Genomic DNA, 21,090 nt, shown 5'->3' on the forward strand with positions numbered 1-21,090 from the left:
AATCAGTAATCACTCTTCACCAACACTGCTTACTAGACTTGGCTCCCTGTGACATCTTCCTTATCCCCTCAATGAAGTTCAAGCTGCAGTGTGGCCATTCTGACTCTGTTCAGGAGACACATGGTTCATTCATCGCACATTTATACAACAGGACTTTCACAGAGTGTTGCAAATATTGCAACACTCTGTGAAAGTCCTGTGACTGTTATTTAGATTTTTACAAGCGGTCTTGTAACTTTTTGATCAGCTCTTGTATAATCTCATCTCTTTCACTGGAACTGGTCTAAAAAGGGATTTCATTGCCAGTGCACAACCAAGGAATAACTACGCTTTTGTTTATCAAATGGTCAGAAATCACAGAAAAAAGGAAAATGTCAAATAAAATAACACAGACAAATAATGTATTGACTGCGTGCAGATAGAATATGCTCACAGTCATGCGTTGTCACCTGCTTTAGGACCATTCTGAGCCAGGGAGAGCCCCAGTGTTGCTATTTTAGAGGAAAGGAAATATCAGTGTGTGTGCTTTTACCTTATGACCAAATAGTTGCAAAACTAATGACATTCCCATCAGCTTAAACTGTATTTTGTGCGTAGTGCCAGTTAGAGGATGTTAGCTTGTTAAACTAAGGTCAAATTTCTTGCCATCTACTATGGATGCCCCGATGAGTTTTATTTTACGACCAACAGAGATGAATTTGATGCTCTAGAACGTATACAACATATTATACCTGCCATACGTCAGCATGTTAGCATTGGCATTGTGAGCATGTTTACATAATGGTGGTATTTAGCTCAAAGTTAGTTTACTGGGCTGCTGTAAAAAAAATAAATGGAAAAGTCTGCCTCAGCACATTCTGGAAGGGCTTTGGTGACTACCTTGTAACACCTCACATTCAGAAATATCCACATTTAACCTTCATTATGGGTAACAAACTGTAGCTGTGATACAGAAAACACACAATCTAATTTTCCATCAACAGTCTTTTATTATCTTTGATACCACCTGTGACTTGCACAGCAAAACACAAGTTTCTAACTTCACTTCAAACCCCCTTTACATTAAAAAATTATAGCTCTTTAATACATTCTTAAAAACACTGTATAAATCCTTAAACACAGTCGGTATATATCTGTACAGCAGGCACACATTGTGTATATATTATACTTTATCAAAAAAAATATCTGCAAATCCCACGCTTGGAAATCCCACTTCAAGTTTTTGTCAGTAGTTACTTGATAACCCACAGAAAATAACCCCAGATTTAAAAGTGAAATGTATAAAGTAACACCTCAGAAAACGATATTAAAATACATAAGTACCCTCTTGAATCCTCACATTGTAGGACACTTTTTCCTGGAAGACCTTGCATATTACAGGCATAAACACTCAAGTCCTCACACAGGGCACACACACACACAATCACACACACAGCAGTTTCATAGTTTTCCTATAGTGCACATCAGATTTTCTGACTCCACAGGTATCCCTACAGTGCATCTTTTCAATCTGTAGGCTCAGTTTGTCTTCAGATACAGATGACACACACACTGTTATGCTGGGACATTTAAACCCTTTTAGGTACCTCTGTAGCTGCCTGATCCTAAACCTAATGTCCTGATTTGGACGATTTCCTTTATTTTCATTTCCTTTGTTAAGGATCAGGAATATAACGGCACACACATGCACTGTCACAGCACAAACACATTCAAGGCCACTGGTCAGGGGAACGCAGAGAAGGACAAAGAGTCCCCTCTTCATTCAAGTTCATCAGCAGTCCACTCTGTGGTCCTCCACCACCACTGCTGGAAGCTGAGGGAGTCAGAAGCAGTAAAGGAGGCGAGTGGACAGAAGAGGGTGACAGCCTGAGACGTCCCGTGAGCGCAGACAGTGAGACAGTGCTATGTCTCCAGCCTCTCTCCAGTGATGAGCGGCACTTTGGCCTCGGAGTCCAGCACTGTCTGCAGCTCCACCTCTGAGTCCTGCTCCTCTTCCTCCCCCACCATAGCCTCCTCCACTCCTCTCGTTCGGCCCCCCTGTCTGCCCCGGTGACTGCCACGTCTCCTGGGCAGGCAGAGAAGACCCCAGAGGTCCAGGTGGGCCAGCGTGACCTCCAGGGTGTAGTAGAGGGACCAGAAGAGAGCAAAGCAGCCCAGCAACAGCAGGAACTAGAGGGTGGAAGATATAGAGACAGAAAATGCTAGAATCAGAGGATCTTAAATCATGTTAATGTTATTATTCCATCCTTTTCCAAGTTGAAGGGAGAATTATTACAAATCGCTCTGGGAGATTTCTTTTTTTTTAACCCAGAGTCGTAGGGAGTTTTAGAGATTAAATACATCCTTCTCACATTTCTACCAATCCCATTGTTATGTTTGAGGCTGTAAATTAAAGGCTACAGTTCAGACATGCCTGAGGTTTGGGTTAGCTAAATGTGGTACATAAACAAATATTTATTCTAATTTTATTATGTCAGAGAATTCATTATAGTCTGCAACTTCCCTAATGGAAATACACACTGCTGGTAAACAACCATAAATGTTTAAACGTGTAATTATAGTTGCTGAAATTCTTATGCTTTGCCAGAGAGAAAAGAAACACAGTCTTTACCTTTTAGTAGACAAGAAAACAAGAGGGTAATAATAACTACATTGAACGCCTAACATGTGAACTGTTGGCAGCGTGGATGTTGTGGTGTGGGGCTGGAGCAAACCAAGATTGTGAGGTATTGGGATTGTTTGGTCTCTGTGATGTCTTATCACATTTACAAATTCCATGTTTTTAACTAAGTTTCTATAATATGAGTAAGTTTAGGGACAAAGTTACTAATCAACCACCTCTGAGTACTGGCAAATAAATGCCACCATAGTGATCAACACTCTGAAATGAAAGCCCTGTTTGATACAAAGCAGTCTTTACCTGTAAGTAGGTAGTTTAATTTAAAAAATACAAACACTGAATGATCGTTTTCTGTGTAGAAAGGCTGCACGAATGTCACATAAAAAATATTCATAGACAACTACTCTATTTTTTGTTCCCATGTCTGTCGTAGCCTCATTGATTATAGTGGAGGCCATCGATGGTAAATGTGCAGTGTGTGCTGCTGTGTTTACCTTGAGGCTGTTGGAAGTGAAGGGGCTGATGATCTCTGGAGGGATGTCCAGGCCTGGAGGGCAGGGCAGGGAGAAGCTGCTGTCCAGATACTTGCCACTCATGGCGTCTTCCACCACCCTGCCAATCATCGTTCAGGCAAAGCAATGAGTCAGTCGCAATCACAGCATGTGAGTGAAGTTTAAAACAAGTAAAGGTGGAGTGAGTGATTCTAGTCCGATTCATTCTTTTTCAGCCGCACGGTATCCATCTGCTCTGTGTGTGTTGAAATCTGGTGTTCGTACGCAGCCCTGGCACATGCCTGTTCGTGCTCGGGCAGATCCACAAAACGCTATTCCAGTGTGTCCTGCCAACCATCTAAAGAAGCTGCCTAGCTAAATATCAGCACTCTTTTCCACAAACGCTGCACTTTGAATTATGTGAGAACTGTTACAGATGCTGTCTATCGCTAAAATAATGATTGCAACAAGTTCTTACCGCTGTCTGTCCTTGACTTCTCTGTAGGTCATAGACGAGCCGTACAGGGTCAACTTCCACTGCTTCAGCACCCCCACAGCAGACTGGTCAGAGAACCCCTCCTCTACAGAAACAGAGTCAGAAATATAAACTCACATGATGGAAGCACTGAAAACCCAAAAACTGACGACCATAAACGAGACAGAAAAGTGTGTTTGTGTTTCCAGCTCTGAGACAGACGCTCCCACCCCTCTGCTAACACTTCACAGTGCTGATTGTGTTACGGTGTGCGTGGCATCGTCTTACTGTGATCCGATATCTTCAGGGTGTACTGGCCTTCGGCTTTCTCTCCCCAGCAGCGCACAGTAGAGAAAGTCCAATCCTGATAGCCTGCAGCGTCTCTGTGTGCACAAACATCATATTGGACAGCAGTTCAAAGTGTTTTCTGTAACACTACAAGGTTTGAGAGTAATTTCAAGCACAAATGCAGGTTTATGCATTTTACATTCAGTTTTATAGCCATCTCTAACTACTGCAATGTCTGTGTACCTGTCGATGGCTCGGCGAGCCCCGATGACCGATGTCATGCCGCTGGGGCAAACCAGCACAATCTCCACATTGCCACGGCAAGGGTGCGTTATCGTCACGGTAACGGCCACATGCTCCAGCGTCTCCATTCCTGACTGTTTCAGGTCGGCAGCAGAGACTGAAGGAGGGGAGAGAGCAGCTTAGTCTGTGTGTGTGAATAAGCATGTGCATGTTTTTGATTGCTGCTTGGTTTGATAAGAGTAATCATGTATAAAAGGAAAACTTTAACCTCCATTATAACAGTGTAAACAAGAACGGGTGTGCTATCATGTTCAATACTTTCTAAACAGGTTTTCACAAATTTGAACTGTGAAGATTTCAGAAAAAGGCACAGAATGAGATGCAATGCGTAAATTATCAAAGTATAAAGGTGATGGTAAACCCATCGGGATGATTTGGCCTAGAATTATGACGTTATTATATCACTTTTTGAGATCCACAGATATCCATTCTAAAAATATTTATAATTTCATAAGAAGTGTATTCTGACTGTGGCTTAACCTTCGTGACGTGCTGCGGGTCAAATTGACCCGTTTTAAAGTTTGAAAATGTGTGGGGAGGGGGGAACAAAACAAAACTGTTTTTGCAGTGAAACATCGGACGTTCACATTTTCGGGAAATTTTTGAACATTTTTTTGGTGGAAAGAAAAAGAAAATGTTACTTAAGAACATACACAAAAAGATCCAGCGAATTTCACTGGATTTTGGTTGATTGTTTTTGTGAATGTTCTTAATGAAAATATTAGACGTTTTACTGATACATATGTAGTCATTTTTGATATTTTAAGGATTTTTTGGAAGCTTTTTACTAACTTTTTGAAAATATGTACAAGACTTTTCTAACCAAATTTGGGCGATTTTAATAAAATAAAATTTTAAGGGAAACTTTAAGGAATTATTGGAATTTTCTTCCTTAAGGTTTCGTAAATTTTCAGAAATTTGGGCAATATTTTTGCTGAAATTTTACGTTTTTTTCAGACGAGGAAACTATATTTTTTGGTGCCTGTAAATGAAGACAACAGGAGGGTTAAATAAGACAATAGAGATAACGGGTTAATTGTAAGATCATACATAGAATATGGTGATGTGGAAACTTAATTTATTACAGAAATCTTATTATTAATCTAATTTTTGACATCAGCATTTACCACCTGTGCCTGTAGTACTAGAACTGATCTACAACCTGCAATTATCAAAGACAGATTCACTGCATCCTGTTAATATAAGTCCCATAATCCAACCTGTGATTAAGCATACAGGCTATACAGTCACTCACTTTAAAGCCTACAGCTACAGTGCATCTCTATGCAGAGGACACAAATGTCTATATAGTTCCAAACGGATACCACTATTTAGCTTTTCATTGCGCATACTGTAGAGAAAAAACAAAATCAAAACCAATCCAGTCTGTAAATTCAGTCTTTCAGCATCTCCTCTTCACTTTATCCTCCACGAAACAAGTGAGTCTTCTCGACCACCTCCCAGTGCAAGTGTCTGCTAATTTCTCGGTATTTCCTGGGCTCTGACGACTAATGAGCCGTGGCGCTCCCTGACCATGTAGGGCTGCACACGTCCTCGGGGCAGGGAAAGACCCAAAGGGACCAGGGAAGAAGGAGTGTAAACAGTGATGTGGAAGAAGAGAGTGTCAGGGAACAGATGTCAAGAAAGAGGGAGGCGGACAGGTGGTGGATAGGAGACAGGTTCACAACACTACCTGCATTTCTATCCAGAATTTTAACAGAAAGACAACATCCAATGGACAAACTGGCTACCCCTACAGCATTAATACACTCCAAACTACTGTCAGGACAACAGACTGACGTGTCTATGCTAACAGTTTCAAACTGAGATATTTATCTTAGGGATGAAGACAAAACACCCTCTGCTTCTCTAAAGAGGAAGAGTTTTCTACATCTGTCATTACATTTTACATTAGAGAAGCCAAACTGCAAAATGTGCCAACTTTATTCACTGCAAGATTGTAAACACACAATGCGCGAGCGTCAGCGGTGCTGAACCCAGTGTTTTGTCGGAGCTGACAGCGTTGGGTACACAACACAAATCAACTTGATGCTACTCAGTGACGTCTCTCAGTTACAATTTGATGAAAGGCAGAGCGAGGTGCTGCTGCAGTGGTCTCCCAGCTGCCAACAAGCGCCTTACAAGTGCCCGACTCATTTTCATCACATTGTAGTTACTTAAGCTGTCCATTGCCTTATTTAAAGAAGGAAATTCCTCAAGGTGATTAGATGGGACAGGGCAAATATAAACATAATTTCACCAAACAAAGAAACACAACATATTGCAATTTACTTAATTTACTACAATCAGGCCACATAATAGCTCAGGAAGTGGGTGACCGAGGAGGAGAGTAATCGAACGGATGCTGACATGAGAAAGAAGGAAGTGGGTAGACTACAGGTACATGTGCCAGATGTTTGTATTTATACCTGGTATTATGTTCAACTATTTGCAAATAAAAGTGTGCATTTGTACTAGTTCTGACAAAAGACTAAAACTTTAAATCAGATTAGTCACATGGTTGCCTTCCCAACCAGCGGAGCCGTGGAGCCAACTGGTATATTAAGGATTTGCCATATCCCGTCGGCATAAGTCCAAATACGTCTTTCTTCTCAATGAAACACTTCAGTGCCGTCCTTTGTTTATCTTTCAAGTTGAATTTTAGCTTCAAATCTTTAAGGGCTGTGGCCAAAGCCGAGTCGAAAGATAACTGTTTATTGTGCGCCGGTTGTTTCTGTCAGAATCGTCACGCCTCTGTCGTCACTTCGTTACGCCCGCCTTCTGACTCTACACTTCATGGTGATTGGTCCGGCCAGTTTTAGGAGAATCCAGCCTCGAGCCTTATGGAGGGTAACTAGACCCACCCTGGCAGAGAATTAAATTCATTGCCGTGGGTTGTCTAGCGCGGCTAGGCTACCAATGTGCTGTTTAGCGTCTACCATTTCGAGCTGCTCTGTTCTGCCACTAACGGATCAACTGCCCATTTGCGCATGTGTGACGGTAAGTCTACCCGGACAAACTGCCTGAAATGTGTTGCCAGAGATGTTTCAGGGATTTTGACTCATTCTGTGCTGTAGATGGGATAATTGCATTACATTTTTTTTTTAATCAGATTAATCATGATGATGGATTAATCCACGTTAACTTTAACAGTGCTAATTTGTATTTACTGTCCTCATTTCGTATGTGTGTGAACTTCCTCCTGAACACCGAGTACACTTAGAGACACAGGACCTGGAGTAAAATGCCATGTATGAGTGAAAATCCTTGGTCAATAAAGATTCAGTTCAATTCAATTCAGTAAATTCTGTACGTTGTATGTCTTAAGTATGCCTTGATTTTGTGTTTGTTGTCACTGTAGGTTGTTCTCTCATTTTTTTCAAGTGTTTGTCTTGACAATATTTCTCTTTTTCTTTCCTTCGCATCACAACAAACCTTAAGCTTTCTACTGGCACGAGAATCAGCTGTCAGTACTCTGAACACACACATTTCACTCAGACACACTTTTGTAGCTGCTACAGCTTTTCATCAAACTGTACACGTTGAACTGGACTGACGCAATCTAAGTGATTTGTCACCATCAGGTCAAAGCCTGTCACAGCGAGCATGTACAGAAACACATGGACACATACAAGTGGAGACGATGTTCACATGGGAAGCAGAAAACTCCAACGCTTAAAGGGCGGTGCATTAGCCAGCGGGGCAGCCAAAACACATAGAAACTGCAACAACAAACACTGAATAATGTGACAGGCAGATCTGAACACTGTCAGTGACAAAAAGCCTGGTAGGGATTTGCCTGCTTAAAGTCAGGAATGTGGACTACAGCAGTCTGATGTAATTTGATTTCTTTTTGAAAATAAGTCCAGAAACACTTTGTGAGTCGGCTCTGTACTGCAGCTGTCAGCAACTCTTTGCTCAGTTCTTGTGAAACTCCTGTTGCATGAGATTACCGCCACACACACACACACGCTCCTGACTGCAACAAGGCCATAAAAGAGGGAAGATATGGATCGAGGGCGGAGAGGAAAAGACACGAGGAAGAAGGAAATGTTTCTGTTATAATGAGGTCACCATGAGCATATGTGAAAAAGTGTGTGAGGGACCGATTACATACACAGGCAGTCAAACGTGAGAGATTCAGAGCGGCGAAAAGCACAGAAGGCACAAAAACTACTGAGGAGAGTAGGGAAAGGCAGAGACAGATTGGGGGAAAGAAATGAAGAAAAAGAAAAAAAAAAAAGACAGCAACAAATCTGGAAAAATCTCACTCGGGGAACTCACAAACAAGAGAACATTACCTAATATGGGCAGGCAGATGGACTGAGAGGCAGGGAGGGAGGGAGTAAGCTGCATACTGCTGAGTGTAAACTAGACAAGCAACTGTCCAGTACAGAGCTGAGAGACAGAGAGGAGCATATAGGCAGACTGAGTTACCATTCCAGGTACGGACGAGCTCATCAGGATAGGTCCGGATGCGTTGCTCCTCCCTTATGACTGAGCTCTGATAGGACACGAGGAACGGCACTGACTCCCACACCTGAGAGACACCAGAGACATCTTTGACCTAACATGTGGCGGTGCTTCCTTGACCTAATGATTACTTTAAAACAATCATTAACAGATGAATTATTAGTTGGAGCTCTCTTCTGTATGTGTGTGTGTGTACCTTGGCAGCATTAACCAGTCTCCATGCGTCGAGCAGACCAAAGCCGTGCTGGTGGCTGTGATGAAAACCTGCTCCGTTCACCCTCCAGTCTGAACTATTATCACACTGTTAAAACAAATACAGGCAGAACACACACAGGCGAGTTTAGCTTTGGAAGTGCTGGTAGGCAAATTCCATCCCCTTTAGACAGAAGCAGGCTATCTGTATCCCTGTTTTCAGGCTTTAGATAAAAGAGAGTGCTATTATTTTTTCCATTAGACTCCCAAAAACAGTACAAATGTATTTCCTCAAAATTTTTCTTCAGCCTATTTTGCTGTCCTGGTGTCGTTACTCTGCTATCGACTACCATCATTATGTGAAGACTGACAAAAATGTGGACAAATTTCCGGATTAAAATTAAATCGGAATCTATTCAAATCTCAGCAATTTACAAAGCAAAAAGACCAAACATGTCAAGTTTTCCGCCTCGCATACAACAATGATTTGTTTCTTTTTCCCATTTTATCTTACTGTAAATTGAACATCACTTAGTTTGGGAGCCATTTGTTGGATGAAGCAACAAGTCTATTTCAGGTAACTTTGGACATTTTTCACTATATTCCCTTATATCCTGCCAAATGATAGATAATTAATCAATAAATCGCAACTATTGTGAACATATTTATCCATAATGAAAATATTTGGGGGAAACCTAAAAGCTAAATAGTTAAGTTTGTAAGAAAATGCCTAAAATGTTCTTAGCGATTTATTCCACAGGTAATTTATGTGCTCACCTTCCGTTTTTTTTGTTTTTTTTTTAAACTCTACTGTGCAATATAATACATGCAAAAATGTCCAAAAATCTTAGAAAATACTTGAGTTTTAGTCCTTGGAAGAATGCAAAGACAAACAGAAGATTTAAAACAATGTCAAAGCAGAGTCATAACTGTAAGCTAAAGTGTCTGTTACTGGTCGGTTAACAGAATCCATCAGCCACAAAGTTTAATTCTGATTAATTCATTTTTGAGCAGTTTAATATTGCTTCAACTAAAAATACACAGTAGGTATTACAGCTGCTCTATTTTTTTATTCTCTATTGTCTACATTTAACATGTAAATTAAGTGAAAAAAGAGGAAAAATTGCTGAGCTATTGCACTGAGTGTTTGTGTGCTTTGATGCAGGTTTCTGTCTGTTGCTGGAGTCATAGTTTAATATGTCACACTTGACAACAACATCACTATACTGTTTTGGGAGTATGACAGGATTTATAGTGAAGGTTGGGTTTTCCTAAATGGTTCTGACACAAGTATCCAGTCAAATTACTCACGGGATTCTATGCAGTAATCACTGACATAAGAAGGAATGTGATCAGGTTTACCTTAGTGGCGGTGAAGGTGATGATGTGCTGAACATCCCTCCAGCTGAGGCAGGGCCGGACCTGCAGCATGAGGGCCACCATTCCTGCCGCCAGAGGGGCAGCAGCAGACGTGCCAGTGTGGCCGTCCGTACAGCCCGTCCCCTGCTGCATGGACCAGTCAGAGGTCACCTGCAGAGCCAGACACATGGGCTGAGTGTTAGAAATACCGTCTGACAATTATGCACAACACAAACAGTGCCAAGTTGGTGACAGCTTTGAGAGGAGTCCAAATATAAACTGTACCAACTGGCACTCACACACTTCACATGCAGGTAAGACCAGAATTATTCTTATCCATGACAAATCCAACTGGCTATCCAATAGCCAAATTTGAAATTTTATTTGACCAGTATGTCTCTTCTGCCTGGAAAACACAAAAACATGACAAAAGGCATTAAGACATTGTGTTAGAGATGTTTTGTTTTATATCTTTACTAAAAGTGCTTTGTTCAAAATCATTTGCATCACTTGAATTGCAGCTTTTAAAAAATAGTTTTCTTTAGAAGAGCAGTTTCCACACCATCCAAAATTATCCTGGTCATTTCTACCATGTTCCAGAGCTTTCCAATAGACTACAAACAGAGAACAGCCAATGCAGTAGTTCTCTAGTCAGTCATTAGTCAATTACATGCTATGGTTGAAACCAAAGAGCTCAGTGAGCTGCTGTTAGGGTCAATCACTGAGAGAGAGATGCTGCTCACAAGACGTGGAACAGCTATAAAGTCAGTGGCCTCAGGGCGATGCATCTTTTAAAAAAAACAAGGAGTTCCTCACAGTAAGAAAATCTCAAAGGGCGTGGTAGGAAGTCAAATAAGACCCCTACACTACGAGGAATCCAGGGATCACCACCAAAGCCATCCTGATGAAGAGTGAGCAATTGTGATAACATCTCAAAGCACACAGCTGGTCTCCATGGACACCAACCAAGGAGGACTCCAGACTCTGTGGGTCTGTTCTTCAAGAGAGGCATGCAAACGCTCAATTGGACAAAGAAAAAAGCACTTGGGTTTTTTTCTGTGGTCGGATGAGATGAAAATTGAGTTATTTGGGATGTGGCTTTTGTTTGGCAAAAGTTTGGAGAACAGTCAACCACCAGAACACCATCCGCATGTTCAAACAAGGTGGTGGGAATTTAATACTTTGGGGGTGATATTCAGCCAACGAGCCAGACAAGCCTGGAAAAGTAAACAGGACCACGAGCAAAGAGGACTACAGTAAGATTCTGGTGGCATTCTTTGTAAAAATGGAGGAAACCCCCCAAAACAACAAGGAAAAACATAAAATGGGTCATTAGACTCTATAATGCCGTGTCTTACCATGCTTTGTGGCATGCTTCTGTAATTTATACTCATAAGAAACCTATTGGTCCAAAAAAAACACATTACCGGTAATTAAAAAACAAAAAAAATCACCATAAACTGAAATTTAGCATGTGTAGGAATAATCTGGGCTGTAACACATAGCCACATACATAAACCAGAGAGGGGAATATCCAAAACAAGCGATCTAAGCCATGAGCGTGGAGGTCTGATGCATAAACTAGCACTTTACTCAGACTCCGGCATCATGGCGCCATCTTGACTAAGTGACATTTTTACTGTGTGTGGTCAGAGTTCAGCACTGTTTGTGTACATTTAATGGAGTATATTGGGAATGTATGACAGGGGATAAGGCCCTGAGACGGTTGGGCTTTGAGAAGATTAAAGTAAGTAAAGAGTACGTGAAAGCAGTTGTAGCAATAAAAATTAAAGAGTGGATCACTTAAAATGTATATACACAGCCTGGAAATCCTGACAGATTTATGAAGACAGACCAAAATAAACAATATTGTTTTACAGCTTTGTCAGTCGTCACCGTGTGCTTGAAATGTAGAAGACTGGCAAATCTGGTCATACTCAGGGCAAGGCCAACATGTCACATGTTTTCTGTGGACACCATCAGCTGGTACAGACATTAGTGGCAGCTTGTCTGACAGACGGACCTCAGCGATGTGGGCTGAGGAACCTGCCAGCTCTCTGTGTTTACATGCAATGCACATGTGGGGCTTTTCCAACAGGTGCCGCAGTCATGTAGATGTTTTTTTGTCACATTCTGCTTGGACTGAGTTTCCCAAGAGGGTTAGTCGTGTTCATCCATAGCAGCTGTCAGTGTGGTGACAGCACACAAGCGTCATTAGACTCTTCTGCACCTCATACATGTGTGTTTACATGCTCCACAGGTTCATTAGCATCACTGTGTATTCACATCAAACACTGCATCTCTTTGATTAAGTAGCTGTCTCTAACATCTAAAGTCCCAAGTCATGTTTAGGTTAGCCACTGATATATTTTAAGACAAACATATCAGGAATCTTTAATGTGTCCTGTAGCTCCTAGAATAACTTCAATGCACCAAAGGACAAGATGCAGAAGCAGCTATCAAATATTCAAAATTCATCACTGAATAGCTGATTTTAACTTCACTTTTCCAGATGTTACAGACTCCCAACTCTGCAAAGCAATGCATTTGTGAGGGCAGCTGCTCTGGACTCAATCGTCTTCTACAGAATAGCACGCTAACGGGCAGCGTGTGGTAAGCACTTGGCCCATCAGCGCACTGTGGTCGGTAGAGGAGCGGTCTTCTGGAGAGACAGCCCAATCCTGGTAAAGCTCTTCGCTCCAAGGCGATGACATTCCTGGTCCAAACTGTGTTACCATGGTGACACCCACAAACAGCAGCAAATAGAGGTCAGTGGCTTAGATGGGCCCTTGCTCCTGTCACCATCGGTCATCGTTTCAGATGGAAAATAGTCACTGCTCCATCTGATGAAGAGGTGCTCTTTCACAAGCTTTCAAACAAACGTCCCCATCACTTCAGTCTTCACTCTTCAAGGTCCATGCATGAAATATATTGTTTTTAATGTCATGTTTTGAGCTATGGTACCCGCAGGTTGCAACAGTAAGTATGGTTTACGCTTGTTTTTACAAGTTTCTCTCAATTTTAAAAAAAGACCTTCTGAAAAATAAAAAAACCGATACACACAAGCTTTACCTCCTTTGTACCACCTGATGTATTCTACATAACCCTTACACTCACATGCATGTGTTACTGTGGTTACCAGAGCTTGCACCAGTGCATACTGCACTCCTTTAGTTGTCTTAGAAGATGGCTTTCTAGTCAGTTCTCAATGTGAAGGCGCATTTATTAGCAACAGCAGTTAATGTTTTGTTTTTTGCTTTAACACCATATGGTATCTACAGTCACAGAATGCTGTGGTTTGTCTGTTTACTTTCAGGCAATAAACTGCATCAGAGTCTGCTTGAAAGCATACCAAAACCCTTATTTTCAGGCATTCTCAGTCCAGCTGTTTATTTCATACACAGTATGATTCATACCTTCATGGACCAGAAAACACACCAGTTTGTTTGAACTCTGCCAAACTGGTTAGGTGTGAGAGCACTCAGTGTGATTGGACCAAGTCCAGAAGATTCTATTTGATGGTATCATCTCTTCAAGTGTTTTTCCATCTGTCACTATTCATGCGTTTGCTAATTCTACTCATTTGTGTGTGTGTGTGTGTGTGTGTGTGTGTGTGTGTGTGTGTGTGTGTGTTGTGGTAAGACCTACTATGCTTCTCATCCTCTTCCCCCCACTGCTGAAAGTGACAGCCAGCATGGATGCACACTCCTCGGCGTAGAAGGGCATCCTGCCGTTCTCGTCAACTGCTCCTGCGTCAGACACAAACATTATTATTTATTATTTTTTTATTTGTGTGACACATGTCCACACCCAAGACACAAATAAACTTGCAGAGACAGACACTCACACACAATAAGGTCTCTCTGGGTGTCTTACCGATGGTGATGGTGTAGATGGAGTTGGCGTAGCCGTCATAGTTGCAGTTGTCGTTGTATTGACCTCCGTTGCCACTGGCGACCACGAAGATGCTCCCGAAGCCTCGTCTGCCTGCAATCACCCCGTGCTGCAGCGCTGCCTGGGCAGCAAAAAATTAAGAAATCATAACAATTAGAAAAGGAATCAGGAACAGAGAACGATAACCCAGGTGAAGCCACTGTATACTGTTCCCTAGTAAAGAGGCCTACTCTGGTGTAACTCATGAGTTGCATTTTACTGCCCTCTGGAGGACAAAAAGAGTGCAGCAAACAAAGTGTCTCCCATACTTTGCCCAGGGGATGAGGTCCATCCACAGTGTGTCCATCATCATCTGGACCCCAACTACAAAACAAAACAGTCCAAATCAGAATCCAATAAAGACATTCACAATATGGTATTATAGCATATTAAAATATCATGCTAGAGAGAAAATACAGACACATTTCAGTGACAATTTATAGTTTCTAAAAGTTACTCTCTAAGTGGAAACACCAATAAAATCAGCTAGAGACACGTTTGTTACCTGCAGCTGTAGATATCATTGACTTGGTAGTGTTTGTTGAAGGCTATGGCCTCAAGGCTGTCTGTCAGTGGGCCATCCAGCACTCTAATACCTAAGCAGAAAGCAACAAGAGACAGATGTTTCACCACATATATTTATTCAAACACTTGCTGTCTGTCTGTAAAGTTCTTAATTTTGGGCTCTACAAGTTTTCAACATCAACAGTAAATTTAAATTTTCTTGTCTGTACCTGCCACCTTGCTGCCATAGGCCACACCCACAGCACAGAAGCTGTTGTTGGGAACAGCTGCAATCTCTCCGGCACATCGAGTCCCGTGGTGGTTGTCGCTGTGGAGGTCGGGGTGAGGCATGGGGTCTGGGTCGTTGGAGTTCAGGTCATAACTGCCCTCTGCACTCTGGTAGAGGCACAAAATAAAAAATGTAAAAAGGTGTGCTTTACACTCTGTAAGCTTTATTTTGAGTTGGAAGAAAACAGGTTTAACTGGAAGTGATTTGATTCTGGTCAGACTGGGAGCAGCAGTGAAGTCAGCAAACTACTAGAATTTCAAAACACATTCAATCCATTCTTGTCTGGTCTGTGGTGAAAACCTTATGCTGTTTGTGATATTCTTCTCACTTTTAAACTGTTCTCTGCACCACTCTGTTCAGGACAAAGGCAGACACAACAGTCTTTCCAGAAATGATGCTTTTAGTCTGGAATTCAGCTACTACACCCTGACTATGTTGTAAACCTCCCCTGACAGATTTGACAAAAAATTAGTGATCTTGGTAAATGGTTGTATTTATATAGCGCTTTTATCTAAAGTGCTTTACATTATATGTCACATTCACCCATTTACACACTGATGGCAGGAGCTGCCATGCAAGGCGCTAACCACGACCCACCAGGAGCAATTAGGGGTTAGGTGTCTTGCTCATGGACACCTCGACATGAGCACGACGGGCCGGGGGAATTGAACTGCAACCCTCCGGTTGCGAGACGGCCACTCTCCCCACTGAGCTATGCCGCCCCCACCTAATAATGATCTTATTATCCATATAATTTTTCTTCATCTTTTATACGTTCCTGAAAAACCAACATCCCTCAGACAAGTAAAATGAAGACGAACAGATTATTGAGCATAGAACAGGATCACCGCAACAGTTCTGACTTACATAGTTGGGCTGAATGTCCTGGTGGGTGTGCTCCACCCCGTCATCCACGACCACAACTGTGACTCCTTGGCCAGTGATGTTGCGCTCCCACACTCCTGTCACATTGATGTCCATACCCCGACTGATGTCATTGTGCTAAAAGAACAAGAGTCATAACAGAAGAGGAGTAAATATAAAGGCAGGAAGAGAACTTGCATATAAAGCATGAAACATATATTTTTATGTGATATTTTCAAGCAACAGCGTAAACCTTTAGTTTAATACGAGTTATCTGCCTGTCAGTGTTCATTCTGGGCTGATGCAGATATTTTAATGCTTTAATCAGCAGATACTGATCATGTACCAGGAGCAGGAGAGTATTCCTAAAAAAAAAAGGTCAAGTGACATATCCAAAAGTGCAGCTCTTAAAATAGCACAAGTTTTCATTAATTTGAAATGCACTTTGCTTGTCTGAAGTTTTTGTGCACACGGAACACATGCCGTGCAGTCAGGAGACACCCTAACCTGTAGGCTTGTGATTCACTGTCAACAGGAAATGAGACATCCTTTTCTAATCATGTAAGCAGCACTAACAGGAAGAATGGGATCACTGCTTACAGTCATATAAGCACCACTTTGAGAGAAGTGAAATTATTGATTGCTTGTCAGACTTCACATACATGCATACGTATAAATTCAACTTAAAAAGACCCCCTATCTCTCTTTGAGCCATATATGTAGGCCTTCCCACCTGTTTCAAATCTTCCCTTCAGACAACACAATTACTTCACTCTGTTTGGTAAGCTGTTCTGACACTGCTCCAAAGCATTTGGCACTGCAGTTTAAAAGGTATAAGATGAGTAATGTGATATGCGTTTTACACATAATCCAGCTGTGTAAGCACACAATATGCTTTGCGTGAGCAAAGTTCAAAAGACGTGACTGGGAACACATTTGATTTGAACACTCTTGGCTACACAAAAGATAGATTCTGAGGGAATTGTTAAACTTGTCTTCAGTGCCAAATATCACATTTTTTTCATTAGCATCACCCTCTACATATGTTTGGTAAACACCTGAATGGAACATTTTACAGCCTTGGCTCAACGAGTCTTGGCTGACACTTGCATAAATACTGCAAAAATGATTATTCTGTCTGGAAACATTACCTCTAGACAGCTAGCGAGACAAACAGATACTAACAAGTAAAGCTCTCAGAGAACGCACTACTCCGCCAAGGCTGTTCATTCCCCCATATGGCGTTGTCAGAAATGCAGCATTTCTGTGTAGAAATGCAGCATTTTTTTATTAGGTATTGATGATCAGAAATCACGGCGATATAGAATGTGGCCATTTAATATAGATGCACCCACAAACAAAATGACCTTGCGCTGAGCACAGGAGTGTGTTATGCACGTATACGTTATGTATGGATACTGAATCATGTGACCTAAATATGTGGCAGACGGCAGGAATTGATGGGACTCAGAAACATCCTCACAATTTAATCAGTTGTTCCTTGTATCATTTCTGACAGATAAGTCCAGAACGATGGATTTGTAGTAAGATTTCAATCATGTGATTGTCAGCAGACAGCCGACGTAGTGTTTACTTGCAGTCATAGAGTGACACAGTGTCACTATCTCAAAATGATACAGAAATCTTTAACAAATCCATGGATCCAGACTATAATCACTGCCAAAATCTAATCACTTAGTCCTTGTGTCATTTGTGACCTCCCCTGAAAATTTCATCCAAATCCTTAAGTCCGCTTTTGAGTAATGTTGCTAACAGACAAACAAACAGACGTACAGACACAGATGGTCACATAAATCTGCCACGTTCTTTGGCAGAGTAATTAAGACAGACATTCATCTATAGCCTCACCAGGTGCCACTGTTTAGGGTAGTTGGGGTCATTGAAGGCCATTGACCTCTTTGAGCGGCTGAGCACTCTATCCCGGGAGTACCACAGGACATGCGGGTGGGCTGCTAGAATGTCCCCAGGATGAAGACTTTTTCTCCAGACACCACTGACAGATCCAGCACCAGGCTTTACAGAGCACAGCAGGTAGTGGCCTTCCAGCTGTCCAATCTGGCCCTGGTTCTGCAGCCCAGCCTGCTCTGCTACCTGCAATGGAGAAAATGTTATCAATGACTACAAATTGAGGGAGGATAACACCTCTGAAAGTGGCCAACTTGGGAGTTCGACCATATTTTTTTGAAAATCTAGTCACTTCACTTTGACTCCTTTTTATAGCCAAACGTGGACAGGATTTATCACCTTGGTAGCCACAAAAATATCAGAGTGTGTGATACTAGTCTATCATACAGTGATGGTGAGAGTGGTGATTTGCTGTCAAGATATTACTTTCATGCAGCTTGAGAGCTCATTTTGGTTGAAGCACTGAGATAAAAATACTCCACAGCGCCCAGCCAGCACTTTTCCACCAGAGAAAAAAGCTACAGGGACCCATGCCCTCACAAATCCTTTCAGTGGTTTTTTTCCCTGACAGAGTAAACTTTAAAACATATTATATAAACTTCTATATACCCTGCAAAGAAGTGGCGCTGTGTTGAAAAAAAAGCCAAAAAACTACAACATATTAGACTTAAAAAGTGAAATGTTAGGACTGAGCCTAGTTTATACTTAAAATCAGCATTTAAAAATCTGTAAAACTAAAGTTATACACTAGAAAACAAGGCAATACTAAACAAGTAAATTCTAACAATAAGTACCAAGTATACAAAGTAAATGAGGTCGCTCTTTCACAGGATTCATTTTAAAAATGTCAGAACAAAGGACAAAGCTCCTAAGACTTTAGAGAAATCAGATTTAACAAGTGTTATCATTAAAACCGAAATAAAATCAAACGCATTAGTGACAGCGCTAATGAAGTACTGTACCCTGTTGGCTATCACATCCAGGTGCACAGAGCCCTGTTCAACATCATCTTCCTCATGATGTGAGCCAGCGTGAAGTCGGACTGCCCAGGACTGACCCGGACCACAGGAGGGTGACGGCCAAGACGAGGAATGAGACGAGGAGGTAAAGGGAATTGAGGGGGCGATAGACGGCAGAAGGGTGAGCAGCAAGAGGGCAAAGGAGGACAGAAAAATGAGGAAGAGGAAAGTGGGGAAATACGGCGTTGCCATGGCAAGGAAGGGCTACACACAGGGTCAACCAGGCAAACCCTCCTTATCTGAACAGCAACCTGGACATGAGACAAAGACAAATAGGGAGACAGGACAGTCTGGTTAGTGAGAACAATCTGAGAATGAGCGGCTGGTTGCTTATCGTCTGTGTGCTGCATTCAGAGGCAACTTATCAAATTCACAGCATCACACGAACTGGACAGCAGCTGAGAGAGCTGTGGTTGATGCGCATGTGATTAACACTGTGGTCACATCACTATTCCTGCACTGTGAAGACACATTTACATATTAATGCTAGTCTATTAAGACAGGCAGGCTATAAACTCAATAAACATGACACCAATTAATACATATTATTTTTGCTTTGAAATGAAAAAGTCAGCTTGCATATAGCTAAGCTTCATTTAGTCAAGATTAAGAAAACACAATATTTGCACGGTAATAGAAGCGTGACTGACCTAACCTATAATGTATGAGACGAATATGAGATTTAAAAAAGGCTACCAACAGCTCTTTATTTAGACAGTTGAATCAGACAGTTGAATTCTGATTTTAATTAGGCTAAATCCAGCCGCGGTGTAAATCCGACTGCTTCTCTTTGAAACACAGCAGCAGTCGCTACGTCGGCTAACGTGTTGTTATTGTTAGCTGTTCAGTTTTTGCTTATTTTTTAGTTTTTGTTTTGAATATGGGTCAGCTAGCTTGTTCCACAGCTCGCCGAGGTTTCTCATTTAGTAGGCCGCGTTTGTGAAAATACGTACACACTCCACAGCTACAGTGAAATAAGGTAATTATGTTTACAGTAAGCGTAAACGAAGTCAACAACCAGAAGTGAGACTCGAGTTTCACCCACGGCTTCGTTGTTGTCATAGCTTGTAAGTTAGCTAGTGTCACTCACCGTAACTGTTCACACCGTTGTTCTTACAATAAATAAGCAACTACGAAAAAGAAATCACGAGAATTTATTGCGACTATACGGTTGTATCTCACCTTTGAGCTGAATTAGTTTTTCTCCTCTGTTTCTGGTTAAATCAGTGAGTAACGCTGAGCTTGTCATCTGATTTCCGTGACACACGAGTGGTAACAGCCCTTACGTACTACGTCATGCAGTCACTGAGCAGACGTGCTGTGCGCTCCCTGATTGGTCCAGAGACTCAGCACAGTGCAGGTACCATAGATATGTATATCTATGGCAGGTACTGTCATACTGTCAAAATAAACTTCATACGGTGGCAAGTATGAAGTTTATTTTCTGAATTTTAAGTAATATATCATATTCGCATGTAAATTAAAAGTATGCACAGGTGTTCGTGTAAGGGGTACAGCAAAAATAAATAATTTTTAAAATAATTTTTACAAAAACAAGAAAAGGAAAAGGAAAGTCACCGGTAGTTATACAGTGCTCTTAAAGCAACAAACATCGAAAATCCCAAAATCATTTCAATGTTAGGAATTTATCTCACAAGTTTAAATGTTAAAGTTAAGACCCAGCAGTCTTACAGATTGTATAAACTGACCCATTTAAGTCAAATATTGCTGTTAAGCTCCCACAGTATTATATAAAATGCAAAACTTCCTCACTAAATTAAATAATAGAGTTTAAAACCTGGGATGGAAATTGACTCAGCTGAATTAAACATGAAATTTAAGACTCTTCAGTACTATATGTCATACATATGAGCTCAAGTAAGTTAAGTATTAAGGTTATTGCATATATTAATAATTATGCACAATATACATAGCTAAATTCAATATTAAGGTTAAGACCGTACAATATTATTTAAAAATGGTCATTAATATCAGAATTTAAACCCTACATTACTGTCAATCATGCAAATTTTTAGTATTAGGGACAAAATATATACGAGAAAATAAAAGCTGAAATTCTCTTGTCAAACCCAGATGTTTTCAATCTACAGCAAAAAAAAATAAAGGAATTGGCCTCACTGTTCCAATATTTTTGGAGGGGAGTGTATATGTTAAGGTTCCTCGAGGAGAAGTCCCACAGTTGTTTGGGAATCAAGGCTGGTAGCTGCCACTGACCCACCAGCTCGGTGTTGTGTGGCTTCAGCATCCTGTGGTAAAGATCATAAATGTTCAAAAAGCTGACCGCTCACTTTGGTAAACATCCTGTATTAACTGAAAACTACCAGTGATGAACC

The 21,090-nt window shown here is 41.3% G+C and overlaps 1 protein-coding gene across 1 annotated transcript; it reads right to left on the minus strand.

The window, feature by feature from the left end:
* Positions 1 to 969: 969 nt before the first annotated feature.
* pcsk7 (proprotein convertase subtilisin/kexin type 7) lies at positions 970 to 20,051 on the minus strand. Its single transcript, XM_022205807.2, has 17 exons — positions 19,919 to 20,051; positions 18,680 to 18,987; positions 17,661 to 17,903; positions 15,795 to 15,929; positions 14,869 to 15,034; positions 14,640 to 14,730; positions 14,404 to 14,458; positions 14,078 to 14,216; positions 13,850 to 13,950; positions 10,205 to 10,372; positions 8,847 to 8,951; positions 8,615 to 8,717; positions 4,118 to 4,274; positions 3,875 to 3,969; positions 3,590 to 3,692; positions 3,115 to 3,232; positions 970 to 2,169 (listed from the first exon to the last, which is right to left on the minus strand). Exons 2-17 carry the CDS (start codon positions 18,926 to 18,928, stop codon positions 1,903 to 1,905), a joined length of 2,295 nt encoding a protein of 764 aa, XP_022061499.2. The 5' UTR covers positions 18,929 to 18,987; positions 19,919 to 20,051; the 3' UTR covers positions 970 to 1,902.
* Between the last annotated feature and the right edge of the window lie 1,039 nt (positions 20,052 to 21,090).

The sequence above is a fragment of the Acanthochromis polyacanthus genome, chromosome 13 (assembly GCF_021347895.1).
Source record: "Acanthochromis polyacanthus isolate Apoly-LR-REF ecotype Palm Island chromosome 13, KAUST_Apoly_ChrSc, whole genome shotgun sequence".
In the NCBI taxonomy this organism is placed as follows: Eukaryota; Metazoa; Chordata; class Actinopteri; family Pomacentridae; genus Acanthochromis; species Acanthochromis polyacanthus.